At 39.3% G+C, this 19,338-nt stretch overlaps 3 protein-coding genes across 7 annotated transcripts in view; 2 read left to right on the top strand and 1 right to left on the bottom strand.

The window, feature by feature from the left end:
• The first annotated feature begins 1,211 nt into the window (after positions 1-1,211).
• On the top strand, positions 1,212-6,981 carry LOC111575672 (neuroendocrine protein 7B2). 3 transcript variants are annotated; one of them, XM_055016063.1, is made up of 6 exons: positions 1,212-1,364; positions 1,736-1,961; positions 3,586-3,735; positions 4,968-5,077; positions 5,544-5,597; positions 5,816-6,981. In XM_055016063.1, exons 2-6 carry the CDS (start codon positions 1,736-1,738, stop codon positions 5,942-5,944), a joined length of 669 nt encoding a protein of 222 aa, XP_054872038.1. In that variant the 5' UTR covers positions 1,212-1,364; the 3' UTR covers positions 5,945-6,981. The 3 variants fall into 3 exon arrangements, with proteins under 3 accessions (XP_054872038.1, XP_023136713.1, XP_054872037.1); XM_023280945.3 differs by having other exon boundaries at positions 4,965-5,077; XM_055016062.1 differs by lacking the exon at positions 1,212-1,364 and adding an exon at positions 1,381-1,494 and having other exon boundaries at positions 4,965-5,077.
• Positions 6,982-7,066: 85 nt separating this feature from the next.
• Positions 7,067-8,535, top strand: grem1a (gremlin 1a, DAN family BMP antagonist). Its single transcript, XM_023280950.3, has 2 exons — positions 7,067-7,215; positions 7,390-8,535. The coding sequence occupies exon 2, from the start codon at positions 7,398-7,400 to the stop codon at positions 7,935-7,937; it is 540 nt and encodes a 179-aa protein (XP_023136718.2). The 5' UTR covers positions 7,067-7,215; positions 7,390-7,397; the 3' UTR covers positions 7,938-8,535.
• A 33-nt stretch (positions 8,536-8,568) lies between these two features.
• Positions 8,569-19,338, bottom strand: part of fmn1 (formin 1) — a 39,038-nt gene continuing 28,268 nt past the window's right edge. For all 3 annotated transcript variants that reach the window (XM_035953147.2, XM_035953149.2, XM_035953150.2), the window contains 8 exons: positions 18,732-18,878; positions 18,008-18,067; positions 17,455-17,575; positions 13,522-13,614; positions 11,181-11,232; positions 9,928-10,077; positions 9,130-9,211; positions 8,569-8,865 (listed from right to left, as the gene is read on the bottom strand). In XM_035953147.2, coding sequence (XP_035809040.2) covers positions 8,821-8,865; positions 9,130-9,211; positions 9,928-10,077; positions 11,181-11,232; positions 13,522-13,614; positions 17,455-17,575; positions 18,008-18,067; positions 18,732-18,878 — 750 coding nt within the window. In that variant the 3' untranslated portion in view covers positions 8,569-8,820. The remainder of the gene's footprint in view (positions 8,866-9,129; positions 9,212-9,927; positions 10,078-11,180; positions 11,233-13,521; positions 13,615-17,454; positions 17,576-18,007; positions 18,068-18,731; positions 18,879-19,338) is intronic.

Genomic DNA, 19,338 nt, shown 5'->3' with positions numbered 1-19,338 from the left:
TGCACAGCCACTGTGTAGTAATTGGTGCTATGTAACAGCTAATGAAAAGAGAGGATTTTTGGTTTCCTAGCAACTGCATCTGAACCGTGAAGCTAAGCTGATCTCATCCTCCTGCAGGGTTTCATAACAATGCTGGCCACCGTTTCCCTTCAAAATAAAAGAAGGAGTACCAACTATTATAGAAAAAAAAACGTGCAGATTACATTTGAATTAAAGGTCCCACATTCTGACATTCCATTTTTATTGTGTTTTGTGGTTGTTATAAACTTAAAGGTGTAATGTAAAACCTATTAAGACATAAAAAAAACATATAACATCTACCTCCAGCCAGCAGCACAACTATACTCCCTGCTTTATCAGGTTGTCCCAATAGCTGGATCAGCACCTACAGCTGATCCAAAATGCTGCAGCCAGAGTACTGACGGGAGTTAGCAAGAGAGATCATATTTCTCCTATATTGGTTTCTCTTCATTGGCTTCCTGTTAAATCTAGAATAGAATTCAAAATCCTTCCTCTGACATATAAAGCTCTTAACAACCAATCTCCATCATATCTTAAAGACCTGACAGTACCATATTATCCTAGCAGAACTCTTCGCTCTCAGACTGCAGGCTTACTTGTTGTTCCTAGAATCTCTAAAAGTAGAATGGGAGGCAGAGCCTTCAGTTATCAGGCGCCTCTCCTGTGGAACCAGCTCCCAGTTTGGGTTCGGGAGGCGGACACCCTCTCTATTTTTAAGACCAGGCTTAAAACCTTCCTTTTCGACAAAGCTTATAGTTAGGGCTGACTGGGGGACCCTGACGGGGTGAGCTGGTGTTTTCATTTGCACAACTGACTTCCCCTCTTGACGTCCCTTTAGTTTGCCCCTAGTTATGCTGCTATAGGCCTAGACTGCTGGGGAACCTCTCTTGATGCACTGAGCCCTTCTCTAACTACCTTTATATTTAATATATATACCGTTATTGCATTACACTCACTCTGTTTCTTCCTGTGTCCTTTCTCCGAGTCCAATATTACCACCAATTAACCTCAGCGTGTTTTTGGACTGTGGGACTAAGCTGGAGAACCTGGTGAGAACCCACGCTGCACAGGGAGAACATGCCAACTCCTCACAGTTCACCAGGTTTTTTTATTTGCTTGAGCTGCTTCTGCAGAACAAAGCACATCAAATGTTCTTTGCTTTGCAGTGGTCTGCGTGTTCTTTTTTTTGTGGGGGGATGTCCACATATGTGGACGCCATGTCTTGAATTTCCCAGCGTTTTGGTGAAGTACGATTTTACTTTGGAAAACGCATCGTCGTCTCTGTGTCCAGCTTGACTGAGGTCTTCTCCCAGCAGGCAGGTCCTTCCTTCAGCGCCGACAAGGTAAGAAAACGCACACAGAAATCCATTTTTGAATATTGTTGATACCTTTCTAGCAATAAGACCATGGATATAATCTGACAATGGTCGTGAAATATGTCATCTATTATGAATAAAAGCTTCTTCGGCTCAGGTGGGTTATTTATAGACCATTTCCATCGGCCTCAGTGTCTGCTGTTTACAGAGTGAGTGGCGCACCGAAGCTTTATTCCGTTTCACAGACGCCAGTAACCTGAGTGACAATCACTCCCTTTATATTCTGCCTCGTTAATTCCCCTGCCGTGTGTCCAACGGGAAAAGAGCAGCTGTGTTTGCACATGATAACACGCCTGTCCGTGTCCGTGCACTGACATGTGTTGTGTTCGTCCCTGCAGATGACGGAGATGGTCCCGGCGGTGCGCTTCTCGTTGCTCGGCCTGCTGCTGTGGCTGCAGCTCGGTACAGCTCCAGCCCGCAGCCCCCGCACGGCCGACCAGGTTTCCGAGGCCGACATCCAGCGGCTCCTGCACGGCGTCATGGAGCAGCTGGGCATCGCTCGGCCCAGGGTGGAGTATCCTGCACACCAGGCCACCAACATAGTGGGGCCTCAGAGCATACAGGGTAGGCTGGATAGACGGAGACAAGATACAGACTAGAGCCTGCGTTTAATAGTCTCAATAGATGGCACCAGCAGTAATAAGATAATAGTATTTCTGGCTCAAAACATCTCAATGCTGTGAGTTTAACCCAGTGGGCTTATTGCAGTACTGTACAGTACTAGTACTACCCGCTGGGGAATGTGTTTTTTTGGACCTACACGGCTCCTATCATTTATTGTAGGGCTGCGATGGAAAATCAGTTGTCATTGCTGAATAATCTGTTGATTGTTTTCTCTGTCAATCAGTTGGTTATTTGTTTTACAAAATATGAGAAAATGCTGAGAAACGTCTGTCAGTGTTTCCCAAAACCCAAGATGTCCTCTACAGATATCTTATTTTGTCCACAACTCAAAGATATTTATTTTGCTGTCACAGAAAAACAAAGAACCCAGAAAATACTCACATTTAAGAAGCAGGAATCAGGGAATTTAGATCTTTTTCTTTAAAAAAAAAAAAAAACTCAAATTGATTAATCAATTATAAAACAAATTGGGGATTAATTTAATAGTTGATGGCTAATCTATTAATCATTGCTTCTCTAATTGGTTGATACTAATGTATATAACTTGTTCGCAGGCTGCTTTCACTTTCCTCTCAATATAAATGCTTGTTTATGTGTCACGTTCTGTTAAACCTAATCTTTAAAAAGGTATTCATTTGTCCATTCATTCATGTATTCAATGTATATTTAAATTCAAAGCACATGGAGGTTTGGCAGCCTTTATTACAATGTAGCCAAGTAACAAAATACAATAGGTAGGTGCACAAATAAGAAACCCAGATAACAATAAAAAATCTAATAAAACAAGAAAACAAATGTATTGTCAAAAAGAAAATGACCCAGCTTTAGATGGGCCTGCATATTATTCCAGGTTGCAGGTGCACAATGAATGAAACTGGACTGTCCAGGCTCAGTTAAACCAGCAGCTGCAGTTTGATTCAATCAGTTGAGTGTATTTGGTAAGAACTCATGTTAAAATACAGCAATGAAGTCAGCATCTGTCGTACCTTACATAGAGGGACGGCCACCCAACCTCAGTACAGCTCACAGTAATGAGTATTTAGTCATGAAGGGTTGATTCAGTTGGCAGCTTTTTGCAGTGCAGTAGAAAACATGATTTATTCCTGTAACTGAAACCAATTTTTTTTGTTGTTGTAGTTTAGGCACCTGTGTGGACACATTTTGTTTAAAAGTCAGCTTGTCATAGATCTAAATTCCCAAATATTTGTGCCACTATTTCAATATTTCTACCAGCAGTCGAGCAGTGTTTCAGTATTTTCTGTGCCCTCAAGCTCTTAATTTCTTTTTTTAAATCTTTCACATCATATAAAAGCTGATTTCAAAGCAATAGGTACATTTCTCCAGGCTTGTGTTGACAGACAGAATCAGCTGAAGATTGAAGCCGTGAAGAAACACTTGCTCTCAGTTCAGACGTACGTAACGTAAACATAGACATAATCTGATTATGACATAGAAAATATTGTAATATATGGCATTTAAGATTGCCTGTTTTACTGTACTGCAAGTTTTTTTTGTAGCCATTCTGCTGTTTTGTGGTGACTGCAGAGTCTGTTTCCTCCACCAGGTGGTGCTCATGAAGGACTGCAGCATCTCGGCCCATATGGGAACATCCCAAACATTGTGGCTGAACTGACAGGAGACAACGTCCCCAAAGACTTCAGTGATGACCATGGATACCCAGACCCTCCAAACCCCTGTCCTCTGGGAAAGACAGGTACAAGATGTTCCTCTAAACACACTCTTTTTTCAAATACTGACTTTTAGTAAACTCATGGAACATGCTGCTATTTTAAAAATATATGGAACAGAATAGAAATAGAATAGAATAATACTTTGTTAATCCTTTGCACGAAGTTACTTGTAACAGCAGCATGTTAACATGCAGACAACCCACAAACCCAAAAGAACACAACACTAATAGTCATCAGTATGACCATATACATATTATATAAGTTAGAAACATTTTAAAAGTTAAAAACATATGCACAGCATATAAATCATAAGTTAAAATATTAATGGTAATTACTGTGAATTGAAAAGCCTGATTGCAGTTGGTATGTACACTACTGTTCAAAAGTTTGGGGTCAGCCAGGCAATTTCATGTTTTCCATGAAAACTCACACTTTTATTCATGTGCTAACATAATTGCACAAGAGTTTTCTAATCATCAATTAGCCTTTCAACACCATTAGCTAACACAATGTAGCATTAGAACACAGGAGTGATGGTTGCTGGAAATGTTCCTCTGTACCCCTATGAAGATATTCCATTAAAAATCAATCAATCAATCAATCAATCAAAGTTTATTTCTATAGCTCTTTACAACAGCCCAAAATGTGACCAAAGTGCTTCACAGTGAAAACAAGAGAATAACTTAAAAACAATACAGTAACTTAAAACAGGACAAACAATCACACTCACCCCTACGGGCAATTTAGAATATTCAATTAACCTCAGCACATTTTTTGGACTGCGGGAAACCAGGATTCCAGGAAGGCCGGGACGCAAACCAGGGATCTTCTAGCTGCAAGGCGAAAGTGCTAACCACCACGCCTTTTTGATTTTAAAAGACCTAGGTCAATGATGGTGCGCATGCAGCATTTCTCACGAGTTGCAGGTGGCTGATAGATGACTGGCCGTTTCTCGCCAGAATAGTCATAACAATGTCTAGACTGTATTTCTGAATAATTTAATGTTGTCTTCACTGAAAAAAAAATGCTTTTCTTTTAAAAATAAAGACATTTCTAAATGACCCCAAGCTTTTGAATGGTAGTGTATTTTATTTTGTGTGTGTGCTGTTCTTGCCATTTAAAAGACTAAAAATGGTGGTTAAAAACAAATAAAGATCCAGTACATTGACTTTCCTGATTGTCTAGCCTTTTTTCCACACTAATGAACTGAAAATGTGACACCGGCTCTGCCTGTGCCTGGTTGTGTTCACAGCAGCAGATGGGTGTTTGGAAAATGCTCCTGACACAGCTGAGTTCAGCAGAGAGTTTCAAAAACACCAGCACCTATTCGACCCCGAGCATGACTACCCAGCCCTGGCAAAGTGGGTGAGTTCAGAGAAGACTATGTGTTGATTATTGCCATTCTTGTCATTTTTACAGTTTCAGGGTGCTATATGACTAGTTTTAAAACAATGATGTGATATAAGTAGGTTTTAAGATTCTTTAATTTCATCTGAGCTTGAAGCAATTCAGTCTTATCTCACCTTATTGTCATTGTTGGCAGATACAGCAGTGTCACTTACAGCTTTGGTTAAATTGCTTAAATATGAAGTCACAACAAGACATGTCTTTCTGAAAGGTCAAAAAAACATGTTTGTAATTCACATGGATTCATTTGTCAGTGTGTCCTCCAGCCCTGAGGAAGTTACCCTCAGAGAATAAGTGCTTTTATTCCCTGAAAATGGCATTCAGGTAATTTGTTGGCTGTAATTAAGGAACAAAGGGACTAGCTGTAAAACCACAGATACACGATTTTATGTCTGGAATCCTTTTTTTCTGCATTTCCTTTCAGAACAAGGAACGTCTGTACCAAAAACTGAAGGCAGGACCAAAAAGAAGAAAAAGGGTATAATATTTCTAGCTTGTCTTTTTCCTTTTCCTGTGTGGATCATGTCTGAGAAACCACATCACCAGCATAGATATTTACCCCTGAAGGGAATGATGTGCTCATAAACCCACTGATTTACTGTCCAAAGAATCCCCGCTTTTAATTTTGTCAGATGTTTGTACTTTATTTACATGTTTACAGTCTGTATACAAACATTTTTACTTCTCTGTCCACAGAGTGTCAACCCATATTTAATGGGCCAGAGGCTGGATAATGTGGTCGCCAAGAAATCTGTTCCTCACTTCTCTGAGGAAGAGGAGGAAGAAGCAGCGACTGTCCCAGCTGCCAGCCAGTCCATGACCTAAACTCCTGCAACACACACTGTAATATTAAAATACATACATTCTCAGAAAAGAGTTTTTAACACTGCACATTTAAGCATTTTGGTTTGCAATCAATGGGACTGTGACTTTAGTGCAAGTATTGTATTTGTAAATGCTTTGTTTTATTGTATCACAAGCATATTAGTTGGCCAAGATCTGGCTCCCAGTTAGACACAACATGCTTTCTATGTGCTCTTGCTGGTATTATTATTTTAACATGTAGCATTACAATCTGACATCTTGGTCATGGAAACACAATTTTAGGGCTTTTTTGTTAAACATTGAGGGGCACTTTTTACTTCTCAACCTCAGAGCCATGCAAACAGGAATTTGCATGGCATTTTGACAAATGCTGTTTTGAAGGTTAAGAAAAAGTTTGAAGCTCGTCTTGGAGGTAAAATACTTGCATCTAGAACATTAAAAAATATCTGAGTTCAGAGGCTTTTAAGGGTTGATAAAGAAACAATCTTACAGTTTTTACTTCAATTGTGAGTCGAAATTTGTAAATCCATATGTTTTTTGATTTTAAGACAGTCACATTGCAGAGATTCAACCAATAAACCCAAAATACTAGAATATATGGTGTTAAATACTTAACTGGCAGTGTATGGTACATCTGCAGCTGTACATTTAATATGAAGTTGTATAAAGATTGAAGAATGTTGAATCAGAAAGTTATTATTCAGAACTGTACAGAGATCAGTTTACTCACAGTTTCATTTTTGTATGTGACAATATGAATCACTTCTGTGTCTTGAATCAAAGATTTAATTCTATTTATATCCTTAAATACAATTATAATTATTAATAAGTTTTGGTTTGTCATTAAAGGAATGATTGTGACCTACTTCACAGTAGCATGGCAAATATTTTAGAGCTTATTCTGACTAGTATCTGTTCACTACTGCAGTCATGTGAGTGTCTACAGGCAGCACTGACTATCTTGGGTTACCTCATCTCGTCATAAATGGTTGTGTTCTGTTTTTGTTCTGTAAAGTCAAATAAACGATTTATCTGCATTGACAAAGTTTGGAAGGAGGATGTTTTTTTTTTTCTTTCTTCTGTTCTCAGACAGATAAAGTGAGGATCCGGGTTTGGGGGTGTGTTTTGCAGAATCACAGGACAGTTTGGAAAACCCCTCACTGTGGTGTTCATAAAGCCACCACTGAGGACGCCGGACCTCCAGAACTAACACATGCTGTCAGCTGTGTGACTGGATAAAGCTTTCTTCTGAGGAGTCTAAAAATCAACAGGTAACTCAATATAATTATAGCAAATTCGGGTATTAAAGTGAACTCATAGATGATGTTTTTTGGGGGGGAAACACTGCATGCGTACTGCTTATCCAACGCGTAAATCGCGCGTAAAACCTATGCGTAAAATCCTTTCTATTAACGGATGACTTCTGATTTTTTTTTCCCTTTCAGCTTCAATAATGCAGAAACATTCAGTGCTGGTCCTTGTAGTAGGTTTGGCACGGCTGCTCACCCCGTTGGAGAGCACTGACACTGGGGCATTTCAAGGCGCTTTCCCTCATCCAAACAAATACAACCCGAATGAATCGGAGAGGTGTCTGCAGCCGCCCATCAGTGGGCTCCTCTCCCGCGGAACGGGGCCCCCAACCTCAAACGACGAAGTGCTAGAGTCCAGCCAGGAGGCCCTGCACGTCACGGAGCGTCGGTACCTGCGGCTGGACTGGTGTAAAACGCAGCCGCTGAAGCAGACCATCAAGGAGGAGGGCTGCCTGAGCCGGACCATCATCAACCGCTTCTGCTACGGACAGTGCAACTCCTTTTACATCCCGAGGCACATGTACCAGGACGGGAACGCCTTTCAGTCCTGCTCTGCTTGCAAACCCAAAACCTTTAGCACCGTTACTTATACCCTGTTCTGTCCGGGACAGACGCCCAGTACGAGGAAGAAACGGGTCCAGCGCGTAAAGCAGTGCCGCTGCACAACTATTGATACGGATTAGACCCGAACTAAGACCTACTGGCTAATAATGTTCGCTTCCGTGGAAAATAAAAAGGGAAAACTGTGTTTTACTTAGAGGAAATATGAGAATAAACTGGAAATGTGAGGGACGTGCCTGAAAGACATCAGAAATAAGTAGTTGATTGATGTGCCGCGTTCTGTCAGTGACAGTTCGATCCACAAGTAAAAATGTATGGCACTGACCAGTCACCATGTCAGTTATCAGTTATATCTGCTTCCACGTAGTCTTCGTGTGCTTTAACAGATTGGCATTATTTGTTGGCACATGGTTTCAGATGCAGATTCCAAAGATCAAACCGGTTTACTCTGAGTACCAATGAGACTGGGTTTAAGCTAAAAGCAGGACACTTCATAATAACATATTTGTTGCAGACATGCAGGAGAATGGATGTGAAAGACTTGCAAGAGGACACGTCTTCAAAGGTTGTTTCCACTGTGTGGAATGTGAAGCTGAAGGCTTTGGAAATATTAGATTTATTACAACCTGCACTGCTAAATGCTACTTGATTATCTGACTGTGTATAATTTGTGTATCATGTATTGTAATGTTGCTTGTAAATAAAACATCATTCAAGCTACTGCATCACATTTTTTTCTGATCTGATCAGTGATTTTTATTTGAATCAATGCAACAATGTCAAGTACAATGTAAATGTCTATACACATTTGAAGATAGATTTTTAACACCTTTCAAGTTTAAATACATTTTATGTAGCAAAGTATATTACATAAAGCTTTCAGTTGTTGAATGTGAGTACTCAGTGGAGACAAATCCATGTTGTGTTTATCAAGGGAAATGTTTGATGGAATCCTGGTCCACATTCCGTGGAGGACGGTTGTGTGATGAGTTTTTCCTAAGCCTGTTACGTTGAAGACATGCTGGCTTCTTTCTGACGCAGTCGCTCTTTCTGTTGAGAACAAATAATGATTGGATTTATCAATACAAAAGAAGCCACTGCAGAGAATGTTATAATAATTTAATATGGTTTTGTAAAATATGCTGGTCAGATTTGGTTTTCTGTGGAGAATAAGTTAGTTTAGTTGTTTAAATGCAAACTCTTGAGCACATTTCTGAAACTATGCTTTCAGATGGAGTGTATGTTCAAGGTCTGACTCAGCAAATGTCTGCTTGAGGCCGATCTCCTCAGAAAATCCACTAAATCCAGTCTTACCAGGCTGTTGGGGTTGATCTTTCTTGTCTCAACCTTCTTCTCTCCTGTGATCCTTTTCACTGACAGCTGAGCTTCTTTTAATCTGCAAAGTTGTTTTAAGTTATTTGGTTTGATTAAATAGCAGCCTTTAGTCAGTAAAACAACTTCAATCCCAAAAAGCCAAGAAAAGGTCAAATTAATTTGTTAATTTGTGACAAAAATAATGACTACGATAATGCAGATGTGAATATGAGAAGCTTTCAGCATGTCCTTGCAATATCTCAGACATGACAGACTGGATAACAAAACATTTTACAACACATTATGGATGTCTACATTTGCAGGTGGTTGTTCCTGAGTGATTGGTGGGGACACATGGGGAAAAACACCAACAAACACATGCCTTTTATTGTAGGCATTATTTCATTTGAATATGCTACTTGAGATATTTTGGGGCATCTGTTCAGTATTCATCTGGGATGCCTTCCTTTCGAGAGTTTTGCCCAACTTTTAGGCGACCCAGAGGAAGATCCAGATCCCCTCAGGATCGCTGAGAAAGATCTAGGAAATGTTGCTGGGAAGTGGGACATCTGTGCTCACTTGCTTCACCCAAACCACACTCCAGATAAGCAGTAGAAGGTGAGTGCATGGTTATGACCCAAATTCTTATTCCATATTGTTGGGTGCAGTTATCTAAATTAAAACTGAGCTAAACACAAACACTTGGGACTGGCTCACAAAGCGGTAGTCTTAGACACATATGCAAACACACACACACACGCACACACACACGCACACACATGCACAGCTATTACTCACCTCTCTTTCGAGATGTTCTTGTTCTCCCTCTTCCACCTGGCCTTGAAGTCGGCACAAAATTCAAACCAGAGGATGAAGAAGTGACCAGTTGTCACCTCCTTCTCTCCTGTTTTGGGCTTCAGTCCAAAGTACAGAACCAAATCCTGAAAACTAAAAGCAAACATAAAAAGGAATGAGGACACAATGGAGATGTGACTTTAGTTCTGTTTACTTTGCGATTGTTAATTTATTACAGTTTGTAGTTTTATTGTGAGACATTTAACTGATAAGAACACAGAGTTGTTAGCCAGTGTAGTAGCTGCCAGGTGCTATGATTGCTAATGCAATGCTCTAAGTAACAGTGAAGCATTTTGGAACTTTAATTTTGAAGGTGCTCTATAAATAAAGACTATAACTATTATTAATAATAATGTTATTATTTCACTGGTATAGTATAAGGAACAACAAAACAATTTGATCATCTTTACATTTGTGAATCTATTTTCCACAAAGAGACACAAAATCCCCACAAACAGATGCAAAAGGATCAAACTGAGACAGAAAATTATCATGAAAAGCTACAGAACAGCTAAAAAGAGAAACAAAGTGACCAAAACAAGTCAAAAAACAAGAAGAGGATACTAAAATTACTATAAGACACAAAATAACCAAAAAGAGATGCAAAAGAACCAAAGGAACATGTTAAATGATTCAATAAGAGCCATGAGTCAATATAAAGAGACCTAAAAACTGTAGAGACACAAAACAGCCAAAAGGAGATGTAAAACAACCACAAACAGATGTAAAATGACCAATAAGAGCCACAAGGTGACAATAAAGTGAGCAAGATTACAAAAAAGAGAAATAAAACAGCCAACAACACCTGCAAACCAATTACAAAAAGCTGCAGAAAAGAGATACAAAATAGCATTTTTTCTTATTTTTATCCTGTTTGTCACTGTTTCACAGTTGCTAAACTACAAAAGCCAACATTTCAGTCTTCATTAGCAGTCTATTCAACAGTCTAGTATTAACTATCTGTGCATCTACACATGAGGGTAGAAAAGGTTTGTTGCCAAGTTTATCATGTCCTGACCCAAGAATCTTTGAAATGTAAATTGGAAAACTGCTCCACATATTTTCACAGACATCTTAAAATAATTACTGAGCACAATGTAAACTATTACTGTGGCTGCTAGAGCTGATGCTGAACCAAATTCAGATGAAGGTCAGTATTTTACACACAAAGGAAAAGCACAGTGTAATTCTCCCACCTTTTTTGTACAGTCATCAGCTGATAGGAAGCATCAGTGTGTTCTTTTCGTGCTGAAAAGAAGGAATAGGAAAAAGGTTTACTTGTTAGCAGATGCCACAAAAAAAAAACCAAAAAAAAAAACCACAGACATTATTTTTTAAAGAGTCCAAATCTCTATAGAGAGTCTGTTGATGTTAATACTTGTAGGGGCACAATGAGAAACTCTTGTATGATGATGACCTTGTCTAAGGGAGCCAGACGACCATTTGGTCTCTTCAAAATAGCGATTATACAGTCAGTTATTCAACAATGGAGCCATTCTTGCTGCCACTTTCAAATTGCAATACCATTATGACAAAATAACAGATATGCTACTTATTACATGCGTCTGTCTCTCTGTAATTTTTCTGAGTCTCCTTCAGACCCCAGAAAAATGTCCAGATCAACTAATTCTCCAAAAGTCAAGTCAAAAATCATTCTGTTTTATTCTGTTGCATATTCAGAGTCACTATTTAAAATTCCTTGAAACATTTTTTATTTCACATTTTCAGCATTTTAAGTGGATGAAAAATGTTTCAGACAAATTTGACATGTTAAGAATGACATGTAAAGGCTTAAAATATTTAACGTGAGATCCTGCACATAGTCCAACTGTCTGCAATAGTTTAATAACAAATGAAAGAATGTGGAAGAAGAGACAAAAGCTCTAACATGAATAGCTCCAGGGTGATCTGAATCGACTGCAGTCTCATGATACTCAACACAAGAAACACACTTCCATTGAACCAAAACTCTTTCAGACACTGGGTAGAGGAAGCTCTTCTCTATTACTCGACTCTGTTACTTGTGAAAAACCTTGACAGGGGTCAATATCAAGGTCTGTAACATGGAATGATTCTGTTAGCTGGATGGATGTTTTCTGCCGAGAAAGAGTGCCTGTATGTCTCGGCCAGGAGTCACTCAGTCATTTCCAGATCTGCCTGATTCCTATCTAAGTGTCTAGCCTTTACTCTGAATCCATCATATCTCCCTTTTACACACACACATGCACACACACACACACACACACACACACACACGCACGCACGCACACAGATACCAAAGACAAAAAAGAACATTTCAAGACCTGTAAAGGCTGAAGGTTACATTTATCTGACGACTAGAGACAGAAAAATCATTGAATAGGCCTGTTGGGCAGAGAGCTGCTCTTGACATTTCTTGTTGGGAAGTCAATCATGTGTAGAATCAAAAGAGATGTTAATGACTATAAAAACACTAAACAACCTGACTAAGACAAAAAAAAATAAATGGATATCAACATGACCAAAAAGAAACATAAGCCGACTAAGACACATAACACATCTACAAATAGACAAAAAAATGATGAAAAAGAAGTATTAAAGTGACCCCAAAAATGACTATGAGACACAAAACATTGAAAAATGACCAAAAAGACACAAAAACAACCAAAAAGATAAATTAGCAAATGCAAAAAAGGTGGAGGAACATGCAAGGAGATGCAAAATAATTCAAAGGAATCCTTCCTTTCATAGGGGTGGGGGTGTTGTTCAGACATATTGTCTAATAATCAGTCCAAGACTAGAGACTATGGGGTAGTTAAGAAGAGGTACAATGGAGATACTAGTGAAGAAGAATGAGGGCGGCTGCATTTGGATTTCACGATACAACTGAAGCAAATTTGTCCTGGCAAGGTCTTCAAATGCACTGCCTTCCAAAAGTTTGAGGTCACTTAGAAATGTCCTTATTTTTCAAAGAAAAGCAGTGTTTTTCCAATAAAGATAACATTAAATGAATCAGAAATACAGTCTAGACATTGTTAATGTGGTAAATCACTATTCTAGCTGGAAATGGCTGATTTTTAATGGAATATCTATAAAGGAGTACAGAGGAACATTTCCAGCAACCATCACTCCTGTATTCTAATGCTACATTGTGTTAGCTAATGGTGTTGAAAGGCTAATTGATGATTAGAAAACTTTTGTGCAATTATGTTAGCACAAGAATAAAAGTTTGAGTTTTCATGGAAAACATGAAATTGCCTGGATGACCCCAAACTTTTGAACGGTAGTGTATATAAAATAGAACTCAGAGAGTAAAATATCTTCAGTATGGCTCTTAAATTACATTTCAAAGATGCAAATGATATATAAGCTGTTTACTTAAACAGACATGAAGTGAAACTTGAAAGTTATAAAACAGACTTGCAACAGCTTTACCAAGATCTGAGTTTCACATGTCAATACTATTCAATCTTATCAATTTGTTTTGGTTTTTAACTTAATTTATAAAGAAACACTCGCAGTTTTGCAGCTGTACAGAATATGATCATATTTACTCACCACTGAGAACAAAAGCCTCCATCTTGTCCTGAAATGGCTGTAGGTGTTCTTCAGGAGAGTCAGAGCAAACTCTCTGGACATCTTTCTCACATTCTGAAAGAAAACAACAACAGCACTAATGCACCTAGCAAAAATAAGTACATAAATACATTCTGTTTCATTTCAAACTATTTTTATTCTACTCTGAATAACAGAAGATGTTTGGAATGAGACCTCATCCTTTGGTCTCCGCTACACTCCAACATTTCACAGAGAGCTGGATAATCATGAAATATCAACTTTAAACCAGCAGCACCTGTAAAAGCAAGATATGCTGACAAACGCCAGGTGGATCTTTAACATCCACACATCATGTCACATTACATCCTTAAACTGCAAGATACTTAAACACACCCTGTCTTTGTCTTTTCAGTTCAAGGCTTTTATTTTCATATTTCTTACCAGTAAGACAGTGTTAATTATGGAAATTAGGAAACTCTCTTCAGTGATGCAGCCAATATTTGCGATTTAAATTGTTTGTTTCTGCCTTGAAAAGTAGAATTTCTACCCATAAGCAATATAAAGCAGTAAAGGAGAGCTAAATGAAGAGCTAAACTATTTGCAATTTTGACAGATATTGGAATATGATTTGTGATGTTACATGACGTGACGTGACGTGGCGTAATAGGTGTGGATATTATGTAAGATTGTGTCAGTGTGCAGCCTGAACCATATAGTATTCACTGATCTGACAACTCCTGAAAGCGTCAAATCATTTCTTTTAAATTGCAGCCTTTTTGATTTGCTAATTACAATTTTTCAAATTGTGATTTTAATTTTATAATTGATTAATTGTTCAACCCTAGTACTGGGTTTCTGCAGGGTTCACTAAATCAACTTTGACATAAAATACCATTTAAAAACCAGGAGAGGATACAATTACTATAATTAACTTTTAATTCTATGAGTTTATTGACATTCACATCCCACTTTTGTTTATACTGTACTTATTGGCTGAATGCAACAAAAAATCTTGGTATTAGATTTAATCTATTCACATGACGCAGAAGATTGGTTAAATAATTCAGTTAGGTTTGTGTTTAGATTGATACAGCTTTTAGCCTCTGCAGCTAACAGTAATAGCCTGACAATAACTACTAACAGGACAACCTATAACTAGTGCTATTATATATGGCAGGAAAGACATTTGTAATTGAAGACCTTGTAATACCTTGTATTTGATAAATTAATTTCAATGCTTTTAATGACTTTTCAGGACTTGCAGATAACCCGTAGTATGAATAGGAACGCAGCATCGAGGGAATCAGGACCTGAACCAGCTCCACCTGTGCCCGAGCTGGACGTTATCAGAGTTTTCTCTTCAGATATCACTTATTGAGATTCATCCAGAGATGGCGACTGAAACTCCTCTCCCTCTTCCTGTGCCAGTCTGCGGCTCCAAGCTGCTCTGCATCCAATCAGTGGATCAGAGGAGCCAGTCTGCAGAGCCAGTCATAATAGAGGCTGCAGAGGGAGCCGAGCCCCGGCCTCCCTCCACCCTGATGCCCGATCAACATCTCCCAGATAAGATTACAAAAGAATACTGTTTTCATTTGTGTAAACTGTGGAGGCGGGTATCTCTCTCTGCATTGTGTGGGGAGCCTTTCTTTCGCTTGTCTGCCTTTTGTGCCTGACAGAAGTTTGCTTACTTCAGATTGAAGAGGGTTATGGACCTTCACATAAACACAGCCGGCTGATGAAGTGACTGCAGTTACACAAACACTGCACTGAAGCTATGATTTAGTTTCATAGTGAAGGATACGCGCCTGAAGAAGTTTAAAGGTTTTCATGATGCCATGTTTGGATTGGTCATAAATCACATCATTACTTCAGTGACATAAATCCATCAAGAGTGCAAAACACAGGCTGCAGTGCAACAGAGTAGCAGAAGGTTTTCATACACACCACATCTTCATACCTGTAGTTATCATTAAAAAGGTACAAAGGTGGGTGAGAGGTCTTGACAACTCTGGTGGAGCTCGGGATTCATCCAAGAAGCTTTAATACAAATAATTCCACTGTAAAGACCTGAAACCTATGTTGAACAACTGACCTGCCAGGTGTGTAGAAGAACACAGAACATGATTTATCATCACTCTTAATTTAAAGAAGCAAGTAATTAATAAAGTCAGAGGAAAGATTCTGGCACACAGTCACCTCTGGGCAATAAATGGGACTTCAGGAAGTTTATTATTGTTTCTGCAGAATCCTGAACTATATTGTGTGAAACCTGAAGAATATTGTTTCAGACATGAATCTAACATTCAGACCTGCTTGGGTCACATTAATAGCTGTATTTTGCCAGACACAACCCTGCCCAAAGGAATGCACAGTTATACCTAGACTAAAATACAAAAGAACACAATGCTAACATTAGCTGTTAGCATTTAAAACAAACCACAGTGACAATCATTTGCTCAAAGAAAAATGTGAGTTTTGGAGTCATCAAAGTTATTCTAAAATTTCTCACCAACCCATCTAACTATGACTGCTAGTACAAAATTAGGACTAGGACTGCATTTCTGAAAAAGACAAAAACAAAACTGGTGACTTCTTAAATATAAAATTTGAATGAGGTGGATAAAGACACTGTTTTCACAGTCACTATCACTGCGATTTGGCCAAAAGTCACAGATATCTAAAACTCTGGACAAACAAAGCTAATTGGGCTTGTCTACACCCTGTCAGGTAAGTCAGTCACATTTCCTGTAGTAATTTAAAGGAACTTTTCAGTGAATAAACTAGTTTAATATAACATGGCCTCAACATGGATGACTTAAGAGAAGTTAAACCACAATAAACAGTAACATTTCATACCAACCAAACAGAAAACACAGGGAGAGTGAAGAATGACAAAAGCAGAGCTCCAAACCAGGCATGAGGGCAGTTCAAACAGGCAGAACAAAAGGGACCTGCGACGGGCGATTCAGATTGCACGGTGGTTTGGGTAGACTGCCCGATAAGACAAAGCTGTGTTGAGAGGTAAAGAAAGCTATCTGAGGCACACATCTGGGGGCCACACTGGAGCCCAGGTGATATAGCCGAGCAAGTTAAGGATCCGTGCATCTCCGCAGAGATACTGCAGATACTGGAGGTCTGGAGATTACATAAGTGGGAAGCTACGGCCTCCCTGCGATGGCGACAGGGGCACAAAGGCAGGAGATCTGATGGGCAGGAGGATTAGAAGCTGGATCTGAAAGGCGCCAGGCCAGTATCAGCAGTCTCTGAATACACACACATAAACACATGCAATGAAATGCATGCAAAACCACATGCATACATAGAAACCCGACAATGCACTTACTCATAACCACACACATGTACAGTAAGCATTGTCCTCGGAATGACTTTTAACTGACTGGCATACTGAATGGCGTCATATGGGCACACTTAGAGGGTGAAAAGAACAAGCAAGAAGGATAAGAAAGACGAGAGGAAATCTTTTGTTCTCGAGCTTTAGCTAACAGGAGTTCGGTCGGAGAGACTGAAGTATAAACAGTTTCTCAATGGCTGGGGCCAGTGATGGGAAACCAGAGTGGTGAGTTTTTTGAGGAGGGGGGTGATGTCGGAGGAAAAATGATGCCAGACTGAGCCGAGGTTTGGTTTGTGGGAACCTCTTGAGCATATCACAAAATCAGAGTGATAGAGTTTCACTGGCTGGCTTAGTTGTTCAAACAAAAACACACAACAAAATGACCACAACTCAAGACTGTTCCCGGTCAGCCAGTCACATGGATGTTGGAGCTCGCTGTTTGTCTGCTCAGAGTGGAAATCATGTTTGGGGAATGTGCGCAACCATCTAATATTATAGGCCAAAAAGAAAGGAGGGGTTCATTACTCCTCTCAGGGCTAATTTTCACATACTGAGAGAAAACGTACTGTGGTGTCACGTACTTGTCAGATCTCGTCCGAGCTGTCTCAGATCTCTGTTGAGGTCATCAAACTTGACCTGTGCTGCCAGGAAGACGTCTTGAGGTTCAGGAAGAGGGAACATGCTCTTGTCTGTGCCGGCATTCTAGTGGAACACAATCAAAACATAGAAAAATGTAAGTAGCTGATCAGGTGCTTCTTAAATTCAGGACAGCAACTCCTAGCCTTTGACCCTTTTATAACTGAAATCCTGATCAACCAATTGTGCAATAATGAACATAAACCTATTCGAGGCTTTCTACGTACGCACTTGCCTTATTCCCTTGTTCATCTTTATATAAAAATGTGGAGATGGTGCTTTATTTGCGCTACTAAATGCTGCAAACCAACTAGTGCAGTGCTGGAACTCGTTTTGTGTCACAATCGTTTTCCTATAATAACACACTCGCCTGTGTTTCTGAATGAATTTGATTATGAAATAGGAATAACATTCAAATCTGCATTATAAAACAACATAAAGACATCAGTTTCCTGTAAAGCATAGGAAACGACAATATCAGAGTTTTTTTATAGATACCTTGTCCACGTTGTGCAGGTAATAAGACACCACATAGTCCACCAGGCTGATCCGATTGTCCTGGCAAGAAATGCAGGAGACATGTCAGAGCTGGATCAGTAAAAATTAGAACCTTCGTGTGCAAACTTTTGCCTCCATAAAGGCCTTTTATGGGATATATTTTGACTATATAGATTATCATTTGATGTTCAGAGGAAATATGGTTTTATTCCTTTTTTTTTTTTTTTTTAAAGAACCTGTTTGGTTACGACCAGTGTGGATTGAAAGGGATGAAACGGAATGAATTTCCATTGTGTGTAATAATTACATGGATATGGGATCTGGGATCTTTCTGCATAGAGTTTCCATGTTCTCCCTGTGCATGCGTGGGTTTTCTCTGGGTATTCCGTCTTCCTCCCACATCCAAAAAACATGCTGAGGTGAATTTGTAACTCTAAATTGTCCATAGGTGTGAATGTGAGTGTGATTGTTTGTCTCTCTGTGATAGACTGGTGACCTGTCCAGGATGTCCCTTCACACTAAGTCAGCTGGGATAGACTCCAGCCCCCTCGTGACCCTAATGAGGACTAAGCAGTGTATAGATAATGGATGGATGTCTTGGACCTGCTCGACATCTTCACATCATCACCAGTCAATCATCATATTAGACTACTTTTTCACTAGTAACACGTGTCCACTTGAACAGCAAGTAACAAATTTCGTCCCAGCGTTTATGTGTGCTTACCCTGCTCTTCACATCCTTGAGTTTGGGGAGGATTTCCAGGCCGTAGCCGTCAGCCTGCCCTCTGGTCCTGCTGCCTCCATTCATGTGGTTCCCCAGAGCCAACACCAGTCCCATCACCTCCCTGACACTGTCACTCTCCAGTAGAGCCTAGAAACAATTAACACACACACGGTGAACAGTTTTATAAACTAGTGAAGCCAAAGCAGTTTTTACTCCTGTCACATTTTTACTCACTGTGTTGCTCATTTTTCAATTAAATATAATGTTCTGCACATCTATGGAAATAGTGCAATCAGGACTAGATGGAGAGAGAGGTTGTTGGAAGTTCCATGAAGTTGGAATGCCATGAATTATAAATTATAAAATAAAAGTTTACCTTCTTTGATTATTTGTTTTGCAAGAAATACATTGGGGTTTTTTTTGTTTGCTTGCTTTTTAGAATTTCAAGCTTAGATTTGATTATTTTTCCTGATGGAACTGTGCGTCGCATGTAATCATTTATGGGGCATTGAAAAGCTGAAAACGTGATGATTTTTTTTCCATTTATGCAGCTTTTGGCTTGGACAGATACCAGGTATTTTTAATGGACTTCATCAGGGCTTTTACC

The sequence above is a fragment of the Amphiprion ocellaris genome, chromosome 12, assembly GCF_022539595.1.
Source record: "Amphiprion ocellaris isolate individual 3 ecotype Okinawa chromosome 12, ASM2253959v1, whole genome shotgun sequence".
Classification (NCBI taxonomy): Eukaryota; Metazoa; Chordata; class Actinopteri; family Pomacentridae; genus Amphiprion; species Amphiprion ocellaris.
The sequence above is the reverse complement of the archived record's forward strand: the minus strand, read 5'-3'. Positions and strand labels throughout refer to the sequence as shown.

Excerpts from the sequence above, each read along its gene's own strand:
- LOC111575672 (XM_023280945.3), top strand. The coding sequence starts at position 1,736 with ATGACGGAGATGGTCCCGGCGGTGCGCTTCTCGTTGCTCGGCCTGCTG. Across the intron at positions 1,962-3,585 it reads GGGGCCTCAGAGCATACAGG|GTGGTGCTCATGAAGGACTG; the intron begins GTAGGCTGGATA and ends TTCCTCCACCAG. Across the intron at positions 3,736-4,964 it reads CTGTCCTCTGGGAAAGACAG|CAGCAGATGGGTGTTTGGAA; the intron begins GTACAAGATGTT and ends TTGTGTTCACAG.
- grem1a (XM_023280950.3), top strand. The coding sequence starts at position 7,398 with ATGCAGAAACATTCAGTGCTGGTCCTTGTAGTAGGTTTGGCACGGCTG.